Genomic DNA, 23738 nt, shown 5'->3' with positions numbered 1-23738 from the left:
CATTCTGTGATATACTCCCATGGACGTGCAGCTATGTCACACATGGATAGCTGACAATGGGGAACACAATGGATTTGCAGTGAAAAGAGGCAGAGAGGATTAGATTAGTAGTGAATTGGTGAGGTTTGGATGGGATTGGGGCGAAAAGGAGCCATGGTCTGTTTGTGATCACATAAAGAAATAGAAGAATTAACATGTTACATGGATCATGGATCTTGGAGGCAGAGGGGATAGCAGAGAGAATGCACTCTGTGTGGCCTGTTGTCAATTACACCCCCCATAGTTACTGCTGCGTAGGTTATATAACTAATTTGAAAATATATAAACTCCTTTCCTCACATGTAAAACACTTGCTAGCTGGCATTTCCTCGTGGCCTTTTTGAATAGTTTCACCAGAATAAAACTTATGCTTGAGATTGTTTCTCTGCCTCCCAAGCCTGTGACTCGCACAGGCTCACACTGACATATGAGAGACAGCCTGACCGCATTGTCTTCTTTGGCGTGGGGGAGGGGGGAGAGACAGCGAGGGCTGCACGGGGGACATCGGCGGCAGTGCCCCTGTCTCTCCCGTCTCGTCCTAACCAGGGCGGAGGGAATGGCTGCGTCATTGTGCCAGAGAGTGCAGCTCAGCGCGCCCCTTCTCTGACTGGCACTGGCCCACAGCTGCATGGTCTGAGTCTGACTCTGAACATCTGTGTGCTATACACCCCCCCATCTCTACCACCACCTCACTCTAACGCACGCACGCACGCACACACACTGGTCTGCCTGTTCTGTTCATCCCCATCTCCACCATCTTGTCCCCGCCCGCCCTGACCATGGTCACGTGACCCTGACGCACCCCTGTTATCTAATACTCGTGCCCTGCCCTCAGCTGCAGTGCACATGCGCCGTAGCTGAAACACAGGCGAGCGCACGCACAGACGCACGCACGCACACACACACACACACACACACACACACACACACACACACACACACACACACACAGAGAGATAACAGCATAGCCAGACATCTTACAGCCAGACATTTTAAAATGGAAAATCATCACATCCTCTTTGATGTCAAGTAGTTCTAAGTATCACACTAGTATCACACTAGTATGCAACACCTTAACTGTCTGTACCCATGAAGCTAGCTGTGAACAAGTAAGAAGACAAGGATCAATTGAGGGATGCTGACTTGACTTTCACTCTGCATCAGCGTTAGTGAGGCAGTGCTGCCATCTAGCGGTTAGTACCATGAACACATGGAATGAGTAAATAGAATCAAGTCATACAAGCGTCATTGACTCGAGCTTTATTTTATTTGAAAAACAAGTGAACCATTATGTACAGTACATTAAAAAAAACATGGGGTCACAAACATGGAAGTTTTTTTGTCATTTTTCTTTATAGGTTCATCATTTCAGAATGATTATTTACAACAGGAAAAAAAACACATGTAATCTGTACAACATAAGGTGAGACAAACATAATTACATACAGTACATCTTCAAATCGTTCCTAAACCAGTAGGCTTTATTAATAAATCACAAAAACACTCAAAAAAAGATTCAAATCAAGGTGTCTTTTTTTATATTTTTTTGCTGACTGAACTATAGTGCCCTCTACTGGACAAGAGAGGCTATTGGACTTTGGCTCTCCCCTTTATTCTCACTGGCTGACTGGGGTCGTGTTCATTAGGGCACACTGTAGCAAAACGTTTTGCAACAGAAAACAAAATTGATAATCGCTCCCCGTTTCAGTATGTTTTCCTTTGTTTGGTGCCTTATGAATACGACCTGGGATGCACTTTCTGGCTGGCTGGCACTTATGCTGCATTCATAACCAAGTAGGAAGGTGGTTATTACCAGTTGTAAAGTGGTAAATACCAGTTGGATGCATTCACGTGCTTTGAACTCATTGAGGAATGCTGATTGGCTAATGGCCAACAAGCTGCTCAACCATAAACTAAAAGTACAGCTATCATGCTTGTAAACCAATTATAGTATTCAAAACCCATATTAATGGATTGCTTTTTATAAATTGTTTTGTTGTTGCATTGAACTCTCAAATGCTGTTATCAAGGTCATTTTCTTAGTAGGTGACGTCAGATGTCAGCATGTGGGAGAAGTTGTAGCTCAGGGATGATAGACGAGTTTCCCAGTAGTACATACCAGTTAGAGGGGCGTTCAAGTGGATTGTTCCCAGTAGGACACGACTCACATCCTCAGGGGCAGCAGTGTCTACTCTGCTTGTTTTCTATGGGACTCTTAATTGATTTAAAAGTGATTGCATAGATCTGAGTCAGCTCTCTATCTCAGGCCTAAATACATCATGGATTGGAAAGCAATTAGCAGACACTGACACTTCAACAAACAGATCGAAAATAAATCGTCATCTTCATTCATAGTGCTTTTGTGTTTCAACGCAACACTGCTTAGGAGTCGGCAGAGGAAAGGTTGCCAGGTATTATTTGATCAAAAGGTCACACTGTATTTAGTTCCAAGGACGTTGACAGATTCCTTTAAGCCCTCATCTTGATGTTGCATTTTACTAAAGCATTTCAGCAACAATACAATTTAAAAGAGAACATTTTATGAATTTGAGTGAGTGAAAATAGCACGATCCTACAGTGAATATGTGAAATCAAAAACGCTTTTGATGGTTTTAAAATCTAAATGTCCTTTTCAACACTCTGTCCATATCATATCAAACACACGTTATCATACATACAAAGCAAAACACATCATACAGTCACTGAGGGGGTTTGAGGTAGCCTGATCCCACATCTATTTATGTTGTTTTGCAATCTCGTATAGTTTCTTTGGCTGACAATGACCAGAGAAGTTGGCAAGAAGACAGCACAAACAGGTCTGGGACCAGGCTAGATCTGAGGGGGCCTCCATTCTGCCCTGAGAACATTCTGGTCACTTTCAGACTAAAGCACATTCATTCACACTGGTTAAAACCTGAATCCTATACGGCAACAGCAGAGGCTCAAACATGTTATGTTACCATGTCAACAAAGTCTTTAAACATGTCAACAAAATCTGCCGGTCAGCAATAAAACCACACAGAACATTTTTATCTAAATAAAGTTGAAGAAAATAGTAGTCAGTGTTTTTACATGTAAAAAAGCACATTAATTCACTCAAACAGGTCAGAGTGCTTTAAGGATATTTCTAATGGTATGTTTGTGACAAGTGAGGACAAGGCAAACATGCTCATATGATTTCAATGGGACTGGAGTCATTATGAAACATTAATGGCATGCCAGAGATAAGGAGAGGGAGCGGGAGAGGAATGCTTCCCAAAATAGCTCCCATTAAAATAAAAGCTACCAAACGGTACTCAAACAAAATCAGAGTAATATGAAAAATGGATGACATGCCAGAAATGAGGAGAGGGGATGCTTCTCAGAAGAGCCTCAATAAGAGAACTGCTTCTGAACAGCACACAAACAAAACCCACAGAGAGAATTGCTTAGTATGCCTCAAACAGCTGATATGACTTGGCAACATACATTATTGTGTGTTGTGGGGGAGGATAAGTGTCTGTCTGTATGAGCACACTGCGTGTGTCAACAACAGGGGACCCGATGGGCTATGTGATGAAGTAATGGCAGCCACGCAGAGAGTCTATACAAGAAGAACAGATTCTAGAACACACAACCTCTCAGTCAGAAGCTGAGGTCCGATGAGACAGGTCAGAGGTCATAGAGATAGATGCCGATGTATCTCTGGGGTACTGGTGTCCTGAAGTACACACACATTGTGTTAAATATGACTCTCTCTTCAAGTCAGACAGAACACACACACACACACACACACTGTGTTTACTATTACTCTCTGACAGAACAGTGTGCGACAATGAGCCAGTAAGTGCAGACGTAATAGTAAGGGTAATAATGAAGGTGTTGAAGACAGATCAGAGCTTCATGTGATCTACCAGAGAACAGCTAGATCCAATTTCTCATGCACTGTTTGACCCTCAGCGCACACCATACCTGTTGTTCTTTGTAGCTTGCTGATGGGTAGAAGAATACCCAATTCCCCACTCCTCCTCGACCCACTCTGTCTTTCAGCATTTAGGGAGGGAAATATTACAGCCTATTGAAGAGCTCTGAAAAAAGCCCTTTGTGCCTTTTTGGGGGGGGGGATATACAGTGAGATGCTCCTTCTCGCCTCCTGTCTTCTTCTAAGTACACTATTTTGTCTCGGTTTAGTCGGCCTCCTCCCCTCTTATTCACTTTGGACATCCACATCAAGGTGCCTTGCAGTATGGGGAGGCGGGTCGTACCACTGTGAGCGCAGTGCTTTGTATAGGGGTGTTCAGTGAGATGGGTGCTATAGTTCGCTGTGGCGTACAGGAGGCTCCAGCTTGTGAGACAGAGCGGTCAGGACTTTGTTGAACTTCTCATAGCGTTCCGATTGGCTGCCCTCCGAACCCCTGCTTCCCCATAGCAACCTCATCTGGAACTCTGTCCGGAAGATCTCCAGAACTTCCTGACTCTCCTGGAAGCCTGGTGGAGGGGGGAAGAAAGAAAGAAAGAAAGAAAGAAAGAAAGAAAGAAAGAAAGAAAGAAAGAAAGAAAGAAAGAAAGAAAGAAAGAAAGAAAGAAAGAAAGAAAGAAAGAAAGAAAGAAAGAAAGAAAGAAAGAAAGAAAGAAAGAAAGAGAGAGAGAGAGAGAGAGAGAGAGAGAGGACAGAACATAAGAGAGAAGATAAAAGAGAAGAAATCAATATTAAAGACATTGTGGAAAACAGGCTAGTTAAGGTTGTGATTGACATCCTGCTCAAAACACCAGTCATCACCAGGGACTGGAATCAATAAGAACACAAGGCCAATGTAAACACACTGTAACCATCACCCTACCACAGATGTACACAACGCAACACCTCAATCGTTATTTCAGATCAATGACAATGAAGCATAACACATATCGAACACACCCACACCGTCAGATATTACGATGCCTCAGCATCAGGGAGCAACATAACAACTTAACATGTAACGCAATAACTACAGTTATTACTCTGTCAAATAAATCAATGCACACCAGACACTACTCAGACAAGGCCTTAGTGGTTAGTCCATAGTAATGTCAATAAAGCCGACACCACACACTACTCTATAATACTATTATATACTCTATGGACGGTCTCCTGGACCTGGATTAAGCCTAATCCCATCACGAGGCTAAAAAGCACATCCGACGGAGATTGAGTCTGTGATTCTCGACTGACGAATGAGCAGTGGTGATTTTAGCATGTAAGTCTTGGTGGGGCAAACTCAACAACAACAAAAATGGGATGCATGCCAGCAAAGCCACTACACTACACGACATTAAACAATACATTGATTGCATGATAATGGTGACAAACGGTGCCCACTGTTAGGGCCAGGGCCTCATAAAGCTGTCCCAACAGCAGAGCTTTCTTATCAGCAACCATGGAGTGAATCCTTATCCCCGCTAAACCTGGCTATTGTCTGGCAGCGAAACCGTTCATTCGGCCTCATTTACTGCCTTTAAAAAAACATAGCTGATATGGCTGCCTTGCTTTAAACACATGTGGTTTCTACTGACAATTCAGATGTACAAACTATGGCATAAGGGGACGATGACCAGATAAGAGGCAATCCGTAATTTCGATTAAGACATTAATGAGCGAGCTAAGACGGACGTAGTCAATGTAACTATTTGTTCAGCACTTTTGAAATGTACAGCGACAGCGATTCAGAGCATGGGCCGTTCTTACAGTATTCACCAAGTCAGAACCGTAGGATAAATAAAGGGGGGATATAAGCAGACAATGAAAGCGCTTACGTTATTCATTGATTACATTTCTCTAAAACAGGTTATAGGCTACATGTGCACTACCAAGTCAGAACAGTAGGCTAAATTATGAGGGGGAAAGGGACCAAATTATTAAGGTGAGGCACATGGGCTACTAACAACTTACTACAAACATACTTAGTATTATTTTCTTAGCTACAGTATATATACTGTATCTCCCTGGCATATTACATCAATTATGCAGCAGCATACACGACATTATTGGACTCACAGTTGTGCTGTGCTCACTTGAACAGGAAAGTGGTGCAGCGGTCCTTCTTGTGGGGAGATTTGGTCATGAAACTTTGTCATCAAAGTCTGGCGTTCTCTGGATTTATGGTGCTTTCAATACAACTGGGAACTCGGAAAAACGTGGTTGAATCATGACTTCAGTGATCTTCAGGTTGGAGCTCGAGAAAGAGGCCAGAGTTCCCGACTTGGAATTCAGAGTTGGATGACACTTCAAAATGTATTTTCCCAGTCGGAGCTAATTAAAAAAAAAAAATCCCCCTGAGTTCCCAGTTGTCTTGAACTCACTGGAGTCTGAGATTTCCCAGTCCCGAGTTTCCAGTTGTTTTGAACATAGCAGAAGTCATGATGGATTGACAGCATGGCCAATGTATTCAACCTTTTCTGGCCCATGGTGTTGGGTGTGAATGTTTATCCTTTTAAGCTTGGACAAGAGACTCTTAAACCTAGACCATAAACCCTCTCCACCGAATAGCAGGCGAGGGAAGCAAAATAGGGATTGCTTTGCAACGCTTGCAGTTAGCCACTGATTCCTTCCAAACCACTCATTGAATTTGTGATTTCCAACTTGTTGTGTAATGTTAATGTCTAATGGCCGATGAGCACCGATACGTTTTATCTATCATTTATCTTCATGTGACAAGGATTGAAAATGATTTGCCAGGAGATTGTCAAAGTGATTCATAAGTGATTCATAATGCTTGTCTACCTTGCCAGGTAAGATTTTGAACGTATGATGTTGACATGATCAGTCCAATCGAAGCTATGGTAGATAAACTCGGCAAAAAAAGAAACGTCCTCGCACTGTCAACTGTGTTTATTTTCAGCAAACTTTTGTATGAACATAACAAGATTCAACAACTGAGACATAAACCGAACAAGTTCCACAGACATGTGACTTACAGAAATTGAATAATGTGTCCCTGAACAAAGGTGGGGGGTCAAAATCAAAAGTAACAGTCAGTATCTGGTGTGGCCACCAGCTGCATTAAGCACTGCAGTGCATCTCCTCCTCATGGACTGCACCAGATGTACCAGTTCTTTCTTCCACCAAGGCACCTGCAAGTTCCCAGACATTTCTGGGGGGGATTGGCCCTAGCCCTCACCTTCCGATCCAACAGGTCCCAGACGTGCTCAATGGGATTGAGATCCGGGCTCTTCGCTGGCCATAGCAGAACACTGACATAACTGTCTTGCAGGAAATCACACACAGAACGAGCAGTATAGCTGGTGGCACTGTCTTGCTGGAGGGTCATGTCAGGATGAGCCTGCAGGAAGAATACCACATGAGGGAGGAGGATGTCTTCCCTGTAATGCACAGCGTTGAGATTGCCTGCAATGACAACAAGCTCAGTCCGATGATGCTGTGACACACTGCCCCAGACCATGACAGACCCTCCACCTCCAAATTGATCCTGCTCCAGAGTACAGGCTTCGGTGTAACGCTTATTCCTTCGACGATAAACGCAAATCCGACCATCACCCATGGTGAGACAAAACCGCGACTCGTATGTGAAGAGCACTTTTTGCCAGTTCTGTCTGGTCTAGCAACGGAGGGTTTGTGCCCGTAGGCGATGTTGTTGCCGGTGAGGACCTGCCTTACAACAGGCCTACAAGCCCTCAGACCAGCCTCTATCAGCCTATTGCGGACAGTCTGAGCACTGATTGAGGGATTGTGCATTCCTGGTGTAACTCGGGCAGTTGCTGTTGCCATCTGTTACACAAATGTGATGTTCGGATGTACCGATCCTGTGCAGGTGTTGTTACACGTGGTCTGCCACTGCGAGGACGATCAGTTGCCCATCCTGTCTCCCTGTAACACTGTCTTAGCTGTCTCACAGTATGGACATTGCAATTTATTGCCCTGGCCACATCTGCAGTCCTCATGCCTCCTTGCAGCATGCCTAAGGCACATTCACACAGATGAGCTGGGACCCTGGGCATCTTTCTTTTGGTGTTTTTCAGAGTCCGTAGAAAGGCCTCTTTAGTGTCCTACGATTTCATAACTGTGACCTTAATGGCCTATCGTCTGTAAGCTGTTAGTGTCTTAACGACTGTTCCACAGGTGTATGTTGATGAATTGTTTATGGTTCATTGAACAAGCATGGGAAACAGTGTTTAAACCCTTTACAATGAAAATTTATGAAGTTATTTGGATTTTTACAAATTATCTCTGAAAGACAGGGTCACGAAATAGGGACGTTTATTTTTTTTGGTTGAGTTTATAACGTGATTTGACGTCATTTTATCTGTGGCCAATGACCTTGAGCATTCTTGGATGGGCACATCGAATGTAATTCAATGGCAGCACCCAAAGGGGCTTGAACTTTCAAGCTGTCAGATTTTACAGCGACGTAGTGTCCCCATGAGTGACAGATCACTGAGCCAATCAAGGCGCAACTAAAGAAGAATACCAACCCCTACGCTCTGTATTTTCCGCTGGCTGCCCCTCTATCACAGAAAGCACTTCGGGCGGCAGGTAGGCTCGTGGTTAGAGCGTTGAGCCAGTAACAGAAAGGGTGCTAGATCGAATCCCCGAGCTGACAAGGTAAAAATCTGTCGTTCTGCCCCTGAACAAGGCAGTTAACCCACTGTTCCTAGGCCGTCATTGTAAATAAGAATTTGTTCTTAACTGACTTGCGTAGTTAAATAAAGGTTCAATAAAAACACATTTTAAAAACTGAGCTAGGCTGAAACACCTGCCTTTTGGAGCTGTCGTACTCAAGAAAGCAAAAAAGCAAAACACATTTCTATGCAGTTTTTTTCCGCTAAAACATTTTTATTTTTACATTGTTTGCAAACTGGTATGTGACACGTATTAATGGCAAAATAACATGCAAAACAGGCTCCCTGCATATGGCACTGCATCTCACTGCTAGAGGTGTCACTACAGACCCTGGTTCAATCCCGGGATGTATCACAACCGGCCATGATCGGGAGTCCCATAGGGCAGTGCACAATTCTCCCAGCGTCGCCCGGGTTAGGGGAGGGTTTGGCCGGGGTAGGCCGTCATTGTAAAATAAGAATTTGATCTGAACTGACTTAGTTAAATAAATACATAAATAACAGGCAACAACTCAAGAGCCCCACCTGTCCTGTCCTGAATGACTCTCTCCTGAATGACAGGTCACCTCTGTGAATGAGATTCTTTTAGTTTCTGACAGTGATCTGGGTCTGGGAAACTGACCTCGTGTGCACACACACACACACAGAACCCTTACCTTGTAGTTTGGTTTCAGCATTGGTGCGGTACAGCACCCCATGGTGAGCGATGGTCCGGGCCGCCTCCAGGTGTGACATCACCACATCAACACCCGCCTCCACGTTCTCCCAGGGTTCTATCCCCGCCCCTGGCCCCTCCCCCATGGCTACACCCTTCTCCAACAGAGACAGCAGAGGAACCACGTGAGGGAAGGACGTGTTGGACAGCACACTGCTCTCTTAAATACACACCGAGGAGACACAGATACAGAGAGTTAGAAACACTGATCACTGAAATACTATATAACATCTAGTAGACAGGTAGAGAGACACTCAGACTCATCTATCTTGAGACTTTTCAATAGTGATTCATCTTTTCATTCCTTCACCATGAGATATACATCATGCTTTGTGTGCTGTGCTCTCCTGTGACAGAGTGCCTTGTAAAAAAGTGCTATCTGAGCCTCCAGCTTCATACCTTTGCCATCGTTCATGTTCTTCATGAAGGGCTTGAGCTTCTTCTCATAGAGGATGGCTCCCTCTGTGTGTCTCTGACGCAACGTCATCCACGTCTGCTCCAAGCGAGAAATCTGACAGAGAGGTAGAACAGCATGTGTAATGTCAATTAAAATATAATTATGATGTGTGTGTGTGTGTGTGTGTGTGTGTGTGTGCGTGCGTGCGCGCGCATACTTTATGTCCATATACCTGTGGCAGCTCCAGTGCTCTCATCACAGCAGCAAAGCCGAACATGTTCCCAAGGTTGCTCTTGAGTTCAGCAGCCAGCTGGATGGTCTTATGGAGCAGAGCAGCCCTCTCCTCTGTACTGCCTGTACACCCCAGCAGGTCCACAGCCATCATTATAGACATGGTGTAGAACCTGGGAAGGGCAGGATGGGAGAAGAAGGAAGCAAGAGATGAGTAGATAGAGTAGATGAGGATACAGTCACGGTTGAGGAGCCCAATTGACTTACCATGACGAGAGTTCACTCGTCCCAAGGCTAATTGCGACAAAGAAAGAGGTCGTCTGGGGTGTACGAGAATATGACGGGAGGGACATTTCAATTTGTACTCTCTGGCTGTTTTATGTCCAGCATTGAGCTTAACCCTAACCTCTCCATCAGGTCCAGTCTCAGCTAACCCGAAACCGAGCTTCATGTCCACATCCAAGTTCAAACCTAGCCTCAAACCTAACTTCATGTCTACATCCCAGGTCAACCCTCAACCACAACCCCAGCTTCATGTCCACATCCCAGTTCAAACCTAGCCTCAACCATAACTTCATGTCTACATCCCAGTTCAACCCTCAACCACAACCCTAACCCTAACTTCATGTCAACATCCCAGTTCAAACCTAGCCTCAAACCTAACTTCATGTCAACATCCCAGTTCAAACCTAGCCTCAAACCTAACTTCATGTCAACATCCCAGTTCAAACCTAGCTTCATGACTACATCATAGTTCAACCCTAGCCTCAACCACAACCCTAACTTCATGTCCACATCCAAGTTCAAACCTAGCCTCAACCACAACCCTAACTTCATGTCCACATCCAAGTTCAAACCTAGCCTCAACCACAACCCTAACTTCATGTCAACATCCCAGTTCAAACCTGGCCTCAACCACAACCCTAACTTCATGTCCACATCCAAGTTCAACTCTAGCCTCAACCACAACCCTAACTTCATGTCTACATCCCAGTTCAACCCTAGCTTAATGTCCACATCCCAGTTCAACCCAAGCCTCAACTACAACCCTTGCATAATGTCCACATCCCAGTTCAACCCAAGCCTCAACCACAACCCTAGCTTCATGTCAACATCCCAGTTCAACCCTAGCCTCAACCACAACCCTAAACAGAGCTTCATGTCCACACCCCAGTTCAAACCTAGGCTCAACCACAACCCAAACCCCAGCTTCATGTCCACATTCCAGTTCAACCCTAGCCTCAACCATAACCCTAAACCGAGCTTCATGTCCACCACCCAGGTCAACCCAAGCCTTAACCACAACCCTAACCCTAGCTTCATGTCCACATCCAAGTTCCAATCTAGCCTCAACCACATCCCTAAACTTAGCTTCATGTCCACATCCAAGTTCAACCCGAGCCTCAACCACAACCCGAACCCTAGCTTAATGTCTACATTCCAGTTCAACCCGAGCCTCAACGACAACCCTATCCCTACCCGAGCCTCAACCCTAACTTCATGTCACATCCGAGTTCAACCTCAGCCTCAACCACAATCCTAACCCTAGCTTCATGTCCACATCCCAGATCAACCACAACCCTAACTTGATGTCTACACCCCAGTTCAACCCAAGCCTCATCCCTAACCCTAGCTTAATGTCTACATCCCATATCAATCCTCAACCATAACTCAAGCTTCATGTCCACATCCCATTTCAACCCTAGCCTCAACAACAACCCTAACTTCATGTCCACATCCCAGTTCAACTCTAACCTCAACACTAACTTCATGTCCACATCCCAGTTCAACTCTAACCTCAACCCTAACTTCATGTCCACATCCAAGTTCAAACCTAGCTTAAACATTAAACCTAACTTCATGTCTACATCCCAATTCAAACCTAGACCCAACCACAAACCTAACTTCATGTCCAGATCCCAGTTCAACCCCAGCCTCTCAACCATGACCCTAGCTTCATGTCCACATCCAAATCCCTAACCCTAGTTTCATGTCTACATCCCAATTCAACAAAGGCGTCAACCATAACCCTAACTTCATGTCCACATCCAAGTTCAACCTAGCCTCAAACATAACCCTAGCTTCATTTCCACATCCCAGTTCAACCATAGCCTCAACCCAAACTTCATGTCTACATCCCAGTTCAAGCCTAACTTCATGTCTACATCACAGTTCAACTCTATCCTCAACCACAACCCTAACTTCTGGTCCACATCCCAGTTCAACCCTAACCTCCATCCTAATCCTAGATTCATGTCCACATCCAAGTTCAACTCTAGCATCAAACCTAAACATAGCTTCATTTCCACATCCCAGTTCAACCATAGCCTGAACCACAACTCTAACCCTAGCTTCATGTCCACATCCAAGTTCAAACCTAGCCTCAAACCTAACTTCATGTCTACATCCCAGGTCAACCCTCAACCACAACCCCAGCTTCATGTCCACATCCCAGTTCAAACCTAGCCTCAACCATAACTTCATGTCTACATCCCAGTTCAACCCTCAACCACAACCCTAACCCTAACTTCATGTCAACATCCCAGTTCAAACCTAGCCTCAAACCTAACTTCATGTCAACATCCCAGTTCAAACCTAGCCTCAAACCTAACTTCATGTCAACATCCCAGTTCAAACCTAGCTTCATGACTACATCATAGTTCAACCCTAGCCTCAACCACAACCCTAACTTCATGTCCACATCCAAGTTCAAACCTAGCCTCAACCACAACCCTAACTTCATGTCCACATCCAAGTTCAAACCTAGCCTCGTAACCACAACCCTAACTTCATGTCAACATCCCAGTTCAAACCTGGCCTCAACCACAACCCTAACTTCATGTCCACATCCAAGTTCAACTCTAGCCTCAACCACAACCCTAACTTCATGTCTACATCCCAGTTCAACCCTAGCTTAATGTCCACATCCCAGTTCAACCCAAGCCTCAACTACAACCCTTGCATAATGTCCACATCCCAGTTCAACCCAAGCCTCAACCACAACCCTAGCTTCATGTCAACATCCCAGTTCAACCCTAGCCTCAACCACAACCCTAAACAGAGCTTCATGTCCACACCCCAGTTCAAACCTAGGCTCAACCACAACCCAAACCCCAGCTTCATGTCCACATTCCAGTTCAACCCTAGCCTCAACCATAACCCTAAACCGAGCTTCATGTCCACCACCCAGGTCAACCCAAGCCTTAACCACAACCCTAACCCTAGCTTCATGTCCACATCCAAGTTCCAATCTAGCCTCAACCACATCCCTAAACTTAGCTTCATGTCCACATCCAAGTTCAACCCGAGCCTCAACCACAACCCGAACCCTAGCTTAATGTCTACATTCCAGTTCAACCCGAGCCTCAACGACAACCCTATCCCTACCCGAGCCTCAACCCTAACTTCATGTCACATCCGAGTTCAACCTCAGCCTCAACCACAATCCTAACCCTAGCTTCATGTCCACATCCCAGATCAACCACAACCCTAACTTGATGTCTACACCCCAGTTCAACCCAAGCCTCATCCCTAACCCTAGCTTAATGTCTACATCCCATATCAATCCTCAACCATAACTCAAGCTTCATGTCCACATCCCATTTCAACCCTAGCCTCAACAACAACCCTAACTTCATGTCCACATCCCAGTTCAACTCTAACCTCAACACTAACTTCATGTCCACATCCCAGTTCAACTCTAACCTCAACCCTAACTTCATGTCCACATCCAAGTTCAAACCTAGCTTAAACATTAAACCTAACTTCATGTCTACATCCCAATTCAAACCTAGACCCAACCACAAACCTAACTTCATGTCCAGATCCCAGTTCAACCCCAGCCTCTCAACCATGACCCTAGCTTCATGTCCACATCCAAATCCCTAACCCTAGTTTCATGTCTACATCCCAATTCAACAAAGGCGTCAACCATAACCCTAACTTCATGTCCACATCCAAGTTCAACCTAGCCTCAAACATAACCCTAGCTTCATTTCCACATCCCAGTTCAACCATAGCCTCAACCCAAACTTCATGTCTACATCCCAGTTCAAGCCTAACTTCATGTCTACATCACAGTTCAACTCTATCCTCAACCACAACCCTAACTTCTGGTCCACATCCCAGTTCAACCCTAACCTCCATCCTAATCCTAGATTCATGTCCACATCCAAGTTCAACTCTAGCATCAAACCTAAACATAGCTTCATTTCCACATCCCAGTTCAACCATAGCCTGAACCACAACTCTAACCCTAGCTTCATGTCCACATCCAAGTTCAACACTACCCTTAACCACAACCCTAAACCTAGTTTCATGTCTACATCCCAGTTCAACAAAGGCGTCAACCATAACCCTAACTTCATGTCCACATCCAGGTTCAAACCTAGCCTCAAACCTAACTTCATGTCTACATCCCAGTTCAACCCTCAACCACAACCTAAACGTCATGTCCACATCCAAGTTCAAACCTAGCCTCAAACCTAACTTCATTTCTACATCCCAGTTCAACCCAAGCTTCAACTACAACCCTAGCTTCATGTCAACATCCCAGTTCAAACCTAGCCTCAACCACAACCCTAACTTCATGTCCACATCCAAGTTCAAACCTAGCCTCAAACCTAACTTCATGTCTACATCCCAGTTCAACCCAAGCTTCAACTACAACCCTAGCTTCATGTCAACATCCCAGTTCAAACCTAGCCTCAACCACAACCCTAACTTCATGTTTACATCCCAGTTCAACCCTAGCTTAATGTCCACATCCCAGTTCAACCCTAGCCTCAACCACAACCCTAACTTCATGTCTACATCCCAGTTCAACCCTAGCTTAATGTCCACATCCCAGTTCAACCCAAGCTTCAACTACAACCCTAACATAATGTCCACATCCCAGTTCAACCCAAGCCTCAACCACAACTCTAGCTTCATGTCTACATCCCAGTTCAACCCTAGCCTCAAACCTAACTTCATGTCCACATCCCAGTTCAAACCTAGCCTCAACCACAAACCTAACTTCATGTCTACATCCCAGTTCAACGCTAAATTAATGTCCACATCCCAGTTCAATCCTAGCCTCAACCACAAACGTAACCCTAGCTTCATGTCTACATCCCAGTTCAACCCAAGCCACAACCCTAACCCTAACTTCATATCTACATTCCAGTTCAACCGTAGCCTCAACCACAACCCAAACTTCATGTCTACATTCCAGTTCAACCGTAGCCTCAACCATAACCCCAGCTTCATGTCCACATCCCAGTTCAACCGTAGCCCACTAGCATCAACAATAAACCTAACTTCATGTCTACAGCCAAGTTCAACCCTAACTCCAACTCCATGTCTACATCCCAGTTCAACCTTCGCCTCAACCACAATCCAAACCCTAAATTCATGTCTACATCCCAGTTCAACCCTAGCCTCAACCACAATCCTAACCCTAACTTCATGTCCACATCCAAGTTTAAACCTAGCTTAAACCTTAAACCTAACTTCATGTCTACATCCCAATTCAAACCTAGACCCAACCACAAACCTAACTTCAGGTCCACATCCCAGTTCAACCCTGACCTCAACCATGACCCTAGCTTCATGTCCAGATCCCAGTTCAACTCTAGCCTCAACCACAACCCTAACTTCATGTCTACATCAGAGTTCAACTCTAGCCTTAACCACAACCCTAACTTCATGTCTACATCACAGTTCAACTCTAGCCTCAACCACAACCCTAACTTCATGTCTACATCACAGTTCAACTCTAGCCTCAACCACAACCCAAACTTCATGTCCACATCACAGTTCAACTCTAGCCTCAACCACAACCCTAACTTCATGTCTACATCACAGTTCAACTCTAGCCTCAACCACAACCCTAACTTCATGTCCACATCCAAGTTCAAACCTAGCCTCAAACCTAACTTCATGTCTACATCCCGGTTCAACCCTCAACCACAACCCTAACCCTAGCTTCATGTCAACATCCCAGTTCAAACCTAGCCTCAACCCCAACCCTAACCTCATGGCTACATCCCAGTTCAACCCTAGCTTAATGTCCACATCCCAGTTCAACCCAAGCTTCAACTACAACCCTAGCATAATGTCCACATCCCAGTTCAACCCAAGCCTCAACCACAACTCTAGCTTCATGTCTACATCCCAGTTCAACCCTAGCCTCAACCACAAACCTAACTTCATGTCTACATCCCAGTTCAACCCTAGCCTCAAACATAATCCTAGTTTTGTGTTCACATCCAAGTTCAACCCTCAACCACAACCCTTACCCTAGCTTAATGTCTAAATCCCAGTTAAACTCTACCATTACCCACAACCCTAATCCTAGTTTCATGTCTACATCCAAGTACAACCCTAGCCTCAACCACAACCCTAAAACCTAGCTTCATGACTACATCATAGTTCAACCCTAGCCTCCACCACAACCCAAACTTCATGTTTACATCCCAGTTCAAGCCTAGCCTCAACCACAACCCTAACCCTAGCTTCATGTCCACATCCAAGTTCAAACCTAGCCTCAAACCTAACTTCATGTCCACATACCAGTTCAAACCTAGCCTCAACCACAACCCTAACTTCATGTCTACATCGCAGTTCAACTCTAGCCTCAACCACAACCCTAACTTCATGTCTAAATACCAGTTCAACCCTAGCTTAATGTCCACATCCCAGTTCAACCCAAGCTTCAACTACAACCCTAGCATAATGTCCACATCCCAGTTCAACCCAAGCTTCAACCACAACTCTAGCTTCATGTCTACATCCCAGTTCAACCCTAGCCTCAACCACAAACCTAACTTAATGTCCACATCCCAGTTCAAACCTCAACCCTAACTTCATGTCTACATCCCAGTTCAACCCTAGCCTCAAACATAATCCTAGCTTTGTGTTCACATCCAAGTTCAACCCTCAACCACAACCCTTACCCTAGCTTCATGTCTACATCCCAGTTCAAGCCTAGCCTCAACCACAACCCTAGCTTTGTGTTCACATCCAAGTTCAACCCTCAACCACAACCCTTACCCTAGCTTCATGTCCACATCCAAGTTCAAACCTAGCCTCAAACCTAACTTCATGTCCACATCCCAGTTCAAACCTAGCCTCAACCACAAACCTAACTTCATGTCTACATCCAAGTACAACTCTAGCCTCAACCACAACCCTAAAACCTAGCTTCGTGACTACATCATAGTTCAACCCTAGCCTCAACCACAACCCTAACTTCATGTTTACATCCCAGTTCAAGCCTAGCCTCAACCACAACCCTGACCCTAGCTTCATGTCCACATCCAAGTTCAAACCTAGCCTCAAACCTAACTTCATGTCCACATCCCAGTTCAAACCTAGCCTCAACCACAAACCTAACTTCATGTCTACATCCCAGTTCAACCCAAGCCACAACCCTAACCCTAACTTCATATCTACATCCCAGTTCAACCGTAGCCTCAACCACAACCCCAGCTTCATGTCCACATCCCAGTTCAACCCTAGCCTCAACCACAACCCTAACTTCATGTTTACATCCCAGTTCAACCGTAGCCTCAACCACAACCCCAGCTTCATGTCCACATCCCAGTTCAAGCCTAGCCTCAACCACAACCCTAACCCTAGCTTCATGTCCACATCCCAGTTCAACACTAGCTTAATGTCCACATCCCAGTTCAAACATAGCCTCAACCACAACCTTAACTTCATGTCTACATCCCAGTTCAACCCTAGCCTCAACCACAACCCTAACTTCATGTCTACATCCCAGTTCAACCCTAGCTTAATGTCCACATCCCAGTTCAACCCTAGACTCAACCACAAACGTAACCCTAGCTTCAGGTCTACATCCCAGTTCAACCCAAGCCACAACCCTAACCCTAACTTCATATCTACATTCCAGTTCAACCCTAGCCTCAACCACAACCCTAACTTCATGTCAACATCCCAGTTCAACCCTAGCCTCAACCACAACCCTAACTTCATGTTTACATCCCAGTTCAACCGTAGCCTCAACCACAACCCCAGCTTCATGTCCACATCCCAGTTCAAGCCTAGCTTAATGTCCACATCCCAGTTCAACCCTAGCCTCAACCACAAACGTAACCCTAGCTTCAGGTCTACATCCCAGTTCAACCCAAGCCACAACCCTAACCCTAACTTCATGTTTACATCCCAGTTCAACCCTAGCCTCAACCACAACCCTAACTTCATGTTTACATCCCAGTTCAAGCCTAGCCTCAACCACAACCCTAACCCTAGCTTCATGTCCACATCCAAGTTCAAATCTAGCCTCAAACCTAACTTCATGTCCACATCCCAGTTCAAACCTAGCCTCAAACATAATCCTAGCTTTGTGTTCACATCCAAGTTCAACCCTCAACCACAACCCTTACCCTAGCTTAATGTCTAAATCCCAGTTAAACTCTACCATTACCCACAACCCTAATCCTAGTTTCATGTCTACATCCAAGTACAACCCTAGCCTCAACCACAACCCTAAAACCTAGCTTCATGACTACATCCTAGTTCAACCCTAGCCTCAACCACAACCCTAACTTCATGTTTACATCCCAGTTCAAGCCTAGCCTCAACCACAACCCTAACCCTAGCTTCATGTCCACATCCAAGTTCAAACCTAGCCTCAAACCTAACTTCATGTGCACATCCCAGTTCAAACCTAGCCTCAACCACAAACCTAACTTCATGTCCACATCCCAGATCAACCCTAGCCTCAACCACAAACGTAACCCTAGCTTCATGTCTACATCCAAGATCAACACTACCCTTAACCACAACTCTAAACCTAGTTTCATGTCTACATCCCAGTTCAACAAAGGCGTCAACCACAAACCTAACTTCATGTCCCCATCCAAGTTCAACCCTAGCCTCAAACATAACCCTAGCTTAATGTCTAAATCCCAGTTAAACTCTACCATTACCCACAACCCTAATCCTAGCTTCATGTCTACATCCAAGTTCAAGCCTAGCCTCAACACCAACCCAAACTTCATGTCTACATCCCAGTTCAACCCTAACTTCATGTCTACATCACAGTTCAACTCTATCCTCAACCACAACCCTAACTTCATGTCTACATCCCAGTTCAACCGTAGCCTCAACCACAACCCTAGCTTTAGGTCCACATCCCAGTTCAACCCTAGCTTAATGTCCACATCCCAGTTCAACCCTAGCCTCAACCACAAACGTAACCCTAACTTCATGTCTACATCCCAGTTCAACCGTAGCCTCAACCACAACCCTAACTTAATGTCCACATCCCAGTTCAACCCAAGCTTCAACTACAACCCTAACTTCATGTCTACATCACAGTTCAACTCTAGCCTCAACCACAACCCTAACTTCATGTCTACATCCCAGTTCAAACATAGCCTCAACCACAACCTTAACTTCATGTCTACATCCCAGTTCAACCCTAGCTTAATGTCCACATCCCAGTTCAACCCTAGCCTCAACCACAAACGTAACCCTAGCTTCAGGTCTACATCCCAGTTCAACCCTAGCTTAATGTCCACATCCCAGTTCAACCCTAGCCTCAACCACAACCCTAACCCTAACTTCATATCTACATTCCAGTTCAACCCTAGCCTCAACCACAACCCTAACTTCATGTCAACATCCCAGTTCAACCGTAGCCTCAACCACAACCCCAGCTTCATGTCCAAATCCCAGTTCAACCCTAGCCTCAACCACAACCCTAACTTCATGTTTACATCCCAGTTCAAGCCTAGCCTCAACCACAATCCTAACCCTAGCTTCATGTCCACATTCAAGTTCAAACCTAGCCTCAAACCTAACTTCATGTCCACATCCCAGTTCAAACCTCGCCTAAAACCTGACTTCATGTCCACATCCCAGTTCAAACCTAGCCTCAACCACAACCCTAACTCCATGTCTACATCCCAGTTCAACCCTAGCTTAATGTCCACATCCCAGGTCAACCCTAGCTTAATGTCCACATCCCAGTTCAAACCTAGCCTCAACCACAACCCTAACTTCATGTCTACGTCCCAGTTCAAGCCTAGCCTCAACCACAACCCCAGCTTCATGTCCACATCCAAGTTAAACCCTAGCTTAATGTCCACATCACAGTTCAAACCTAGCCTCAACCACAACCCTAACTTCATGTCTACGTCCCAGTTCAAGCCTAGCCTCAACCACAACCCTAGCTTCATGTCTACATCCAAGTTCAAACCTAGCCTCAACCACAAACGTAACCCTAGCTTCAGGTCTACATCCCAGTTCAACCCTAGCCTCAACCCTAACTTCATGTCCACATCCCAGTTCAACCCTAACTTCATGTCTACATCACAGTTCAACTCTATCCTCAACCACAACCCTAACTTCAGGTCCACATCCCAGTTCAACCCTAACCTCCTTCCTAATCCTAGATTCATGTCCACATCCAAGTTCAACACTACCCTTAACCACAACCCTAAACCTAGTTTCATGTCTACATCCCAGTTCAACAAAGGCGTCAACCATAACCCTAACTTCATGTCCACATCCACGTTCAAACCTAGCCTCAAACCTAACTTCATGTCTACATCCCAGTTCAACCCTAGCCTCAACCACAACCCTAACTTCATGTTTACATCCCAGTTCAAGCCTAGCCTCAACCACAACCCAAACCCCAGCTTCATGTCCACATCCCAGTTCAACCCTAGCCTCAACCACAACCCTAACTTCATGTTTACATCCCAGTTCAAACCTAGCCTCAACCCTAACTTCATGTCCACATCCCAGTTCAACCCTAGCCTCAACCACAAACGTAACCCTAGCTTCAGGTCTACATCCCAGTTCAACCCTAGCTTAATGTCCACATCCCAGTTCAACCCTAGCCTCAACCACAAACGTAACCCTAGCTTCAGGTCTACATCCCAGTTCAACCCAAGCCACAACCCTAACCCTAACTTCATATCTACATTCCAGTTCAACCCTAGCCTCAACCACAACCCAAACTACATGTCTACATCCCAGTTCAACCGTAGCCTCAACCACAACCCCAGCTTCATGTCCACATCCCAGTTCAACCCTAGCCTCAACTACAACCCTAACTTCATGTTTACATCCCAGTTCAACCCAAGCCACAACCCTAACCCTAGCTTCATGTCCACATTCAAGTTCAAACCTAGCCTCAAACCTAACTTCATGTCCACATCCCAGTTCAAACCTCGCCTAAAACCTGACTTCATGTCCACATCCCAGTTCAAACCTAGCCTCAACCACAACCCTAAACATAGTTTCATGTCTACATCCCAGTTCAACCCTAGCTTAATGTCCACATCCCAGTTCAACCCTAGCTTAATGTCCACATCCCAGTTCAAACCTAGCCTCAACCACAACCCTAACTTCATGTCTACGTCCCAGTTCAAGCCTAGCCTCAACCACAACCCTAACCCTAGCTTCATGTCTAAATCCCAGTTAACTCTACCATTACCCACAACCCTAATCCTAGCTTCATGTCTACATCCAAGTTCAACCCTAGCCTCAATCCTAACTTCATGTTCACATCCCAGTTCAAGCCTCAACACCAACCCAAACTTCATGTCTACATCACAGTTCAACTCTATCCTCAACCACAACCCTAACTTCAGGTCCACATCCCAGTTCAACCCTAACCTCCATCCTAATCCTAGATTCATGTCCACATCCAAGTTCAACCATAGCCTGAACCACAACCCTAACCCTAGCTTCATGTCCACATCCAAGTTCAACACTACCCTTAACCACAACCCTAAACATAGTTTCATGTCTACATCCCAGTTCAACAAAGGCGTCAACCATAACCCTAACTTCATGTCCACATCCAAGTTCAACCCTAACCTCCATCCTAATCCTAGCTTCATGTCTACATCCCAGTTCAACCCTAGCTTAATGTCCACATCCCAGTTCAACCCTAGCCTCAACCACACCCCTAACTTCATGTCTACATCCCAGTTCAACCGTAGCCTCAACCACAACCCCAGCTTCATGTCCACATCCCAGTTCAACCCTAACCTCAACCACAACCCTAACTTCATGTTTACTTCCCAGTTCAACCCTAGCTTAATGTCCACATCCCAGTTCAACCCTAGCCTCCACCACAACCCTAACTTCATGTTTACATCCCAGTTCAAACCTAGCCTCAACCCTAACTTCATGTCTACATCCCAGTTCAACCCTAGCTTCATGTCCACATCCCAGTTCAAACCTAGCCTCAACCACAATCTTAACTTCATGTCTACATCCCAGTTCAAACCTAGCCGCAACCACAACCTTAACTTCATGTCTACACCCCAGTTCAACCCTAGCTTAATGTCCACATCCCAGTTCAACCCTAGCCTCAACCACAACCCTAACTTCATGTCTACATCCCAGTTCAACCCTAGCTTAATGTCCACATCCCAGTTCAACCCTAGCCTCAACCACAAACGTAACCCTAGCTTCAGGTCTACATCCCAGTTCAACCCAAGCCACAACCCTAACCCTAACTTCATATCTACATTCCAGTTCAACCCTAGCCTCAACCACAACCCAAACCCCAGCTTCATGTTTACATCCCAGTTCAACCCTAGCCTCAACCACAACCCTAACCCTAGCTTCATGTCCACATCCAAGTTCAAACCTAGCCTCAAACCTAACTTCATGTCCACATCCCAGTTCAAACCTAGCCTAAAACCTGACTTCATGTCCACATCCCAGTTCAAACCTAGCCTCAACCCTAACTTCATGTCTACGTCCCAGTTCAAGCCTAGCCTCAACCACAACCCTAACCCTAGCTTCATGTCTAAATCCAAGTTCAAACCTAGCCTAAAACCTAACTTCATGTCTACATTCCAGTTCAACCCTAAATTAATGTCCACATCCCAGTTCAAACCTAGCCTCAACCACAAACGTAACCCTAGCTTCATGTCTACATCCCAGTTCAACCCAAGCCACAACCACAACCCTGTCTTCATGTGGTCATGACGTTGGCCTGGGGGGTAGGTTTATGACAGTCATAAATACCTCTTCCCCCCCTTTTTCCTCTCTCTACCCAACTGAGGTTACATTTGCAAAACCCTTAGTTAACATTAGAGATTCTGGGAACATCAGAAGGTGGGGGGGGAATGAACTATATTCTGGTAGTCCGGTCAATTGAACATATGCGGTGGTACTTAATGAATATGATGTCAGTTCGGTTGTCATCTGAGACATTCTCATCAATGATAAGATGACATAAACTCTACAGTGGAAAGTCCACACATCAGAGTTATCAGATTCACATGGAATTGTTGTTCAATTTAAATGTTTGAATATTCAATTATTTATGATGGGATGAAACGTGATTTTAGCTTCTAAAATGTGAGATTTGGGTTTTCATAAAATAGGGCTCTGCTCAATCAGTGGCCCGCCCCTGTGAAGGGACATGGGCTATAAAACACACCCTCCTCTCCTTTCCTATATAAGCCCTTGACGACAATATAACCTCCTGTTCCGACGTGCGGACGACGGTCCTATGTCAGAATGGTTCAGATAATAACTACAGAACGAAGCCAACATCAGCGTGAGCTTTGGTTGCGAATGGTATGAACTTTGAACTCTTATTCACTACAGAAGTGATACCTCCTAGCCGTTGAGTTAGCAACAGCAAATGCAACGAGGGTTAGGAAGGAACAGACAGAGTATCCCGTCTATCACCCAATGACGTTACTACAACGTATCCAATTGACAACCAGAGACATTCTTCAAAAGACTCAGTTGGGCAACACGGCCTTCCAT

The 23738-nt window shown here is 45.3% G+C and overlaps 1 protein-coding gene across 3 annotated transcripts in view; it reads right to left on the bottom strand.

Annotated features, from left to right (window-relative positions):
- Positions 1-1282: 1282 nt before the first annotated feature.
- sh2d3ca (SH2 domain containing 3Ca) overlaps positions 1283-23738 on the bottom strand; it is an 81937-nt gene continuing 59481 nt past the window's right edge. For all 3 annotated transcript variants that reach the window (XM_029657106.2, XM_029657113.2, XM_029657120.2), the window contains 4 exons: positions 9979-10150; positions 9749-9860; positions 9291-9509; positions 1283-4506 (listed from right to left, as the gene is read on the bottom strand). In XM_029657106.2, coding sequence (XP_029512966.2) covers positions 4331-4506; positions 9291-9509; positions 9749-9860; positions 9979-10150 — 679 coding nt within the window. In that variant the 3' untranslated portion in view covers positions 1283-4330. The remainder of the gene's footprint in view (positions 4507-9290; positions 9510-9748; positions 9861-9978; positions 10151-23738) is intronic.

This window comes from Oncorhynchus nerka, linkage group LG4, assembly GCF_034236695.1.
Source record: "Oncorhynchus nerka isolate Pitt River linkage group LG4, Oner_Uvic_2.0, whole genome shotgun sequence".
NCBI classification, from domain to species: domain Eukaryota; kingdom Metazoa; phylum Chordata; class Actinopteri; order Salmoniformes; family Salmonidae; genus Oncorhynchus; species Oncorhynchus nerka.
The sequence above is the reverse complement of the archived record's forward strand: the minus strand, read 5'-3'. Positions and strand labels throughout refer to the sequence as shown.